This window comes from Scomber scombrus, chromosome 19 (assembly GCF_963691925.1).
Source record: "Scomber scombrus chromosome 19, fScoSco1.1, whole genome shotgun sequence".
Classification (NCBI taxonomy): domain Eukaryota; kingdom Metazoa; phylum Chordata; class Actinopteri; order Scombriformes; family Scombridae; genus Scomber; species Scomber scombrus.
The window spans coordinates 5,579,927-5,586,779 of record NC_084988.1 but is presented as its reverse complement, the minus strand read 5'-3'; the positions used below and the strand labels follow the sequence as shown (position 1 = coordinate 5,586,779).

Genomic DNA, 6,853 nt, shown 5'->3' with positions numbered 1-6,853 from the left:
GAGCAGGCAGTATATGTCTCTTCCTGGGTTTATGACATTGAGTTCTGATGTGATACAGCTGGAACACAATATCATAAAATTGTACTTTTGAAAATGATATCTGAAAATGAACACCAGGGGAAAAAACTAACCTTTTCTCTGTAGTACACAGACAATGAATGTGTTTGAAACTTGTTTTATGACTGAAGATGAGAAATGCATTTCCGTCATTATAATTAAATGGCATACTCTGATACTATTATTTATTAATGTTGGCATTATATGGGTTTTTCACAGCAGAGGAAGTCAGAAGAAAATAAATGCACCTACATCTCGAGGGAGTGATACCCCGTCGCACCCAAACAAATGGCGTCCCAGGAGGTTTGTTTGTTTTAACCATTTTCCCCACATGTGAAGACATTACAAGAAAAGGAACACTAACACTCACTTGTTGTAATTAAAAATCTGCACATCTTGACAGTGTGTGAAAATACGGTGGTTCCTGCCATCTGTGACCTCTACGAATACTCACAGGGTTTCCTATGTTGGGAGAGCCGCGAAGGAGAAAACTGTTTTTACTGCAGAGCATGCCTGTGTGTGTGTCGGAAGTAAACTTGACTTACTATCTTAAGTCTCGACTTGCTTGATACACAGCAAAAGAAGTACTTACTTGAGGCATTAAACTGTTATTTGAAAGGGTTAACTGTTTTTCTTTCTTATTTAAGATATGTTACGAGGTAAATTAATAAATAAATGTCACTTACCCTTACACAGAGCCATCTGACAGCCACACTCCTGACCTCCATTCTGGCAGCGGTGCTCGGCTCCCTGCAGGTTGGCTACCACACAGGCAACGTCAACGCTCCCGCCAAGGTGAGCCGGACAGACAGGAGCTGAGGGGGTGATGTGACATCATGTTGGTTGATGCTATCTGATACCAATCATTTTGTTTTAAAGTACCTCATATTCAACCCAGTCTCACATCAAAATGTATAATAGCTATGTTGGTCCACAGTAGTACATATTAGTTTCACAGTAATTTGCACTGAAATTGCTAGATGCTTACCTTTGTGTTGGCATGTTCTTTTCTATCGGCCTGTTTCCATGTCATGTTTCTGTCTGGGGAAAAACAAACATAATCAGTCACATAAAAATACACAAATAACATCTAAGATAACTACACAATGCAAAGACAATGATTCAAAATACAAACTGTGGTTTCAGCGACCGCCAATGATAGAAATCTTAATAATGAATGACAAACTAAACATCACATACAATCACTAAACAATGATTTACAAAATTAAATGCAAATTTCATTTAAATGCCAAAACAATCTTAAAATATTGCATTTTCCACTGAGAATAAAAGATGTCAGCACTTTTTTTGGTTTTGGACACTTGAAGGTGAATAAATAAAAAAGAATAGGCTAAAAATAGAGAGAAACTAAATAAAAAGTAGCCATTTTAGAGCCATTATGAAACAAATGCATAGCAAGTGCACATTTTGGGCTGTCATATTTCAGCTTCAGTATCTTTAAATTCCACTATTTAATAAATACGTTATGACTACTTTTAGCTTTAGACTTTTCTTTGTGAATATAATGCACGTTTAAACCCATCCACGACAGAAACAAGGATATCTGTCTTGAAGAAATACAAACTTCCTAATTTTCAGTAATAATTTCATAAAATTATATGATATAATATTATGTATTCTTCAGGAATTTACAGCAAGGCCACAAAAGTGTTAAAGTGGTCCGAAGTCTTTCAATGCAATTGAAGTATACAACTGCAACACAAGAAATGATCTTGTAAACAGTGGATATTTCAATATAAGGCCACTATATCAGTGGTGGGGAATGCTGGAAAACCTGCTAACCAAATATCTCACAAAAATCTCACAGCTTCTATAAAACACTGAATTAACTTAACAATTCCCTGAGAGTCTCTGGGTCAGCTCCAGGCCTGGCTCCCATGGGTTGGCAGGGTTTTGTTTTTTCACAGGTAGTGCACTAAACCTTTGCACGCCAGGCAGATCATTTACTTTTAGCCTGAAACAAATTTACCTTTAGATTTGTCAAAATACTTTTTGAAACATTTTTGTGACTTATATCATTGGATATTTTTTTTGCTATCAAACTTGTTAGATTGTGTGCAACAGCTATAATTTGTCAGTGATTAAATAATACCCCTTGTTGTATTCCTTTTATATTGATTATGATTATCTTTTGCTTTTACAACTCTTGAGATCATTGAAGAGTTTTTCAACCACACCTGGAGAGAAAGACACAACCAAACGATGTCACATCACAGCCTGACTCTCCTGTGGTCGCTCTCTGTCAGCATTAAGGACTTTGGAGCCTTGCTGGGCTCGCTAGGAGTCAAGTACCTGGCAGATTCTTACGGCAGGTAAGACAGGCATGAACAAATATATTTTGCTATTATTTCCATCATGTTTTAATGACTTGTTTGTCTTCTCATTTCTCTTTTCTTCACATCCAGGCGTAACTCCATCTTAATAGTGAACTGTTTGTCTGTGGTGGGAACATGTCTGATGTTCGCCTCCAAATCTAGCGAGTCATTCGAGGTTCTCATCCTGGGACGGTTGGTGTTTGGCCTTTTCTGCGGCCTGGTGATGAGTCTTAATCCTCTCTACATACAGGAAGTGTCCCCCATAAACCTGAGAGGAGCCTTTGCTACACTCAACCAGGTCTCCTTTGCTTCAGGCATCTTTGTGGGAATGGTGAGGATAGTGGTGGAAATCTACAGTTTTGACTGAAGGTTGTTGACATCTATTAGGTGGGATTAGAGCGCAGGGTCGGAATATATGACATACTTTTTGTGGTAGCGCCATCTTGAGTGACAGTTTTATTTGTGAATTTAAATAGTCTACATTTCTTAGATATTTGTTACACACAAGTAGACATACCTTTTGCATACAAATCTTGCCTTATGCAGCTTTAATTATACTACCACAAGCATCTACATTTCTACAGCTTAGATAGTTTTACAAACCAACAATAACAGTTCTTCCCATATGAGCATGCTTTGGCACAAATGGCCCAATGAAATGACAGAAAACCATCTTTGAAAAAAAGGTTGCTATAATTCTTTGCATGATTGCTGCAGGTGGCTGGTCTGGAGACAGTGTTGGGTACAGAGAATTACTGGGCCATGATGCTCTCACTGTCCCTAATCCCGGCCTTGGCACAGTACCTGCTGTTGCCTTTCTGCCCAGAAAGCCCTCGATACCTGCTCATCACCCGGGGAGAGGAGAGCAAGGCAGAGGCTGGTAAGTACAATGGACTTTAGTATTTTAACTGCAAGCTTTCCCATTACTGAGCACATTATTTCCATGTACTCATTAAGTTGGAGCTCATAGTTAGAGATGCACCACGGCAACAGTCCTACAGTTATTTTGATTATAGACTATTAGATTCCCAACTAACTTCCAGGAATCAAAACATGGTAATTCTATTCATTCGCTCTGGTATTATAGCTTTGTCGACAAATTGCACGACAAAAGATCCTTTATGCAAGATGTTGTATTAACCCTGCAGCTCTACTGAGGCTTAGAGGAAGCTCAGACAAGGTGTTTGCTGAGCTGGAAGAGATGAAAGAAGAAGCTGCCCACACTCAGACCGGCGTCACCATCCACGATTTCTTCAAGAAACGCAGCTACAGACAGCCGATCATTATCGTCCTCTTTATCAATTTGGGAAGCCAGCTGTCTGGATTCAATGCGGTCAGTTGTATGAGATGCAGTTATTTTATAGTAAGAATAACAAGATAGGAATATTGTACGTTTTCATAATTTTGACATGATCACCCATAAAAGGAGTTCTTTTTAGATTTTTGCATTTTCTAAACTTTAATTCACTATGTGATCTTTCTTGTGATACAGTTCGTGGCTCACGGTCTGCTTTACTGGCTGAGCTGTGGTATTTGTTCAATAAATTATTCAGGTTGTTTTATCCTGAAACTCAGCACTTCTCCCTGGCTGCTACCCAGATTCTTGGGCAGTGTGTCAAGACAGTATCACCGTTCCTTAAAACACAGAAACGTGTCCCAGTAACCCACCAAGCAAAAAATAAATTCCTGCTCTTTTCTTCCAGATCATCAATTATTCAACCAGAATGTTTCAGGCCAAATTTGACCAGGCCAAATACCTGACCCTGGGTGTGGGGGCAGTCAATGTGACCTTCACTTTGGTGGCAGTGAGTACTAAATGTTGTGGTAACCCTTTACAATACAGCTCCATAATTTCTAACACTATATTATAACACTAGTCATAACATTATTATATTCACTATTCAACAAAATGCACTGCAAAGAAATAGTTTGATGTGTAAACATTTAATTATTAAATTTACTAATAGCACAAGAAGTGAATATTTAGTTATCTTTCCACAAACTGCAAAGTCTTGGATAAAGGATTAAAGTGTAACTGCCATTTCCTCATGAATGGTTTAGCAGCTTGAACCACAATAGGATAGTGTTGCATTTTTAATTCAAAAATAGGGATGAAATGTTAGAAGAGTCACCACTGTGTTGTTTTTTCCTCTCCAGTTCTTCCTGATGGAAAGGGCAGGAAGGAGGAGGTTGCTACTGACTGGTTTCATCTCCATAGCAGTGTGCAACTTACTCATGACTATAGTAGATTCTGTCTTGGTAAGATTTTTTTTTTTCTCGGGGTTATTGTCATTATCATGTGTGCAAGAAGAGCTCTGTTTCAATCTTGGTTATAGTCATGTGTCCAACTCCTGACAGATCAGGCGCCTGCTCTTATGAAATGATTGAAAGGATGAAATTCAAACTAACCATGGTATTGTACACAGAGAATGGTTTGTGACTTATGTTCCAGGTTGATTGAACTATAACATGACAGGTTTTGACCAAGTCCTATTATTTGAAAAGTAATTAATACATGGCTGGAACTTGAAATGCTGAGGGCTTTGAATTTGAAACGACGGATGCAGAAAGTGGCAACCAAGCCTCCATGAAGTGTACCAAAAACATATCAGAAAATGGAGCAAATTCCCTAAAAGGCATTATTAGAATAATAATGAAAATAATGTGAATGATTATTTGAAATATTAACAGTCTTACAGTGACGTTTACAACAGCTTTTAGCCTGACAATCTCCACCATTGCTGCTAGATGGTGCAAAATGCATTCTGGGATACTTGGCTATCCCAGGATTTGGTGGCCTTTGGCTGACCAATGGTGTAACTTCATCACTCAGTCACTCAGTCACACACAAACACGTTTATTGGACTGGCTCTGCTGTTGTGGTCCAGCCAAAAAGACAACTGATTAAATTGGAATGAATAAAAAAAAAAAAAGAAATACTATTCCCATTTTCTTTTGACAAATTTCTACATGAAATAACATGCACGCTAAAAAAAAAAACTAAAAAAACCTCACACTGATGACCCATAGCCATCCTTCCAAGAGTAACGCGTCTATCCACTGTGTAGCACCTGGTCCCAGAGCTGCGGAGCCTGCAGGTCCTGCTGGTTTTCTGCCTGATTTCAGCCTACGAGCTCGGCCCCGGCCCAATCTCCTGGTTCATCGCTGCTGAGTTGTTCGACCAGCCTGGAAGACCCATTGCCATGGCCTTCACCAGCATGCTCAACTGGGGAGGGAAGTTTGTTCTGGCGCTCCTCTTTCCTCCATTACTGGTGGGTTTATGCCGTTGGCCTGCATGTTGTATGATCAAGATAAACTTCAGGGGAAACTTTAGAGTTGAATTTCTTGTTTGCTTTTGCTGGTTCCCTCGCACCTTAGAGACGTGGCTGTTAAATACAGGCTATAAATCTGTTCAGTCTGTTATATACATATGTACCTGTTGTAAAACAGACATAAATCTGTTTAATGTTAAATACGTATAAATCTAATCCTAAATCCTTTAAAATCTGGTCGAAATAATAGTAATTAAATTAACAGTGAACCAGGGAAACATTTGATCGTTATAGTGCAGCAGAGATGGCAGCCAACCTGAAACTAAGACCAAGGAACCAAATCAAACAACTTTTTTTGTTTTTCTCCTGTCTAGTTTTAAATATCTCCTCTTCTCCCTTCATATTAAAGCTCTTCTTCTCCTCTCTTGTTTTAAAACTCTTCTCCTCTCTTGTTTTAAAGCTCTTCTTCTCCTCTTTGTGGGTGTTGATTCTGTGTTGTTCGTATGCTGCCAATCCTGGTTAAATTCATGTCAAATTAAAACAATTTTCATGTGTGTCTCTTACATACAGAAAATCTGCGGTGCGTATGTCTACCTCCTCTTCATGACCGTGGCTCTGGTTGCTTTCACTTTCACCTGGATTCGCCTCCCAGAGACAAAAGGTCGCACATTTGACGACATTGCAGAGGAGTTCAGAGGAGCGGAGGGCATTCCTTTGCACAATAAGATTGGATTCAACACTTTCACCTGACCCACTTCATGCCTTACTGAATCTGGTCATGGTCATACAGTTAAAGGATCAGTTCACCCAATTTATAACCAAAATGTTTTTGTAATTATATTGATTATTATTATTATTATTATAATTTGAATGTAGCCAGTTAGCTATAGTTGTATCTGTTTAGTTTGTTTAGTTTTTAATTTTGTTTGTATAGTTATTATTGCATTGAAAAAGGAAAGGAAAAAAAAGGCAAACTACTCAGGATAATCCACAAATTTCACTGCCAACAATTGTTGTTCAGAAAAATCTACTTTGAGGAAAAATGCCAGAAACTGTCATCAATTCAATCTGGGAGTTACTCTGAGTAATCACAGCATTATTTCTCAAAAGACATTTTTAAAAGGTCAGAGCTCCAAAAAATGAAATTCATATCCATTTAAAGGGGAGGTGGTATGAAGATCGCTCAAA

The 6,853-nt window shown here is 38.5% G+C and overlaps 1 protein-coding gene across 1 annotated transcript; it reads left to right on the top strand.

Moving 5' to 3' along the window:
* The first annotated feature begins 345 nt into the window (after positions 1-345).
* On the top strand, positions 346-6,415 carry LOC134000784 (solute carrier family 2, facilitated glucose transporter member 1). Its single transcript, XM_062440264.1, has 10 exons — positions 346-360; positions 754-852; positions 2,230-2,390; positions 2,484-2,724; positions 3,111-3,273; positions 3,542-3,726; positions 4,097-4,198; positions 4,551-4,652; positions 5,462-5,665; positions 6,236-6,415. The coding sequence occupies exons 1-10, from the start codon at positions 346-348 to the stop codon at positions 6,413-6,415; spliced, it is 1,452 nt and encodes a 483-aa protein (XP_062296248.1).
* Positions 6,416-6,853: the final 438 nt, after the last annotated feature.

What these genes read in the sequence shown, in the direction of transcription:
- LOC134000784 (XM_062440264.1), top strand. An exon ending in TGACCTTCACTTTGGTGGCA is followed by an intron (nt 4,199 to 4,550) that starts GTGAGTACTAAA and finishes TTTCCTCTCCAG; the next exon opens with TTCTTCCTGATGGAAAGGGC. An exon ending in TCCTCTTTCCTCCATTACTG is followed by an intron (nt 5,666 to 6,235) that starts GTGGGTTTATGC and finishes TCTTACATACAG; the next exon opens with AAAATCTGCGGTGCGTATGT.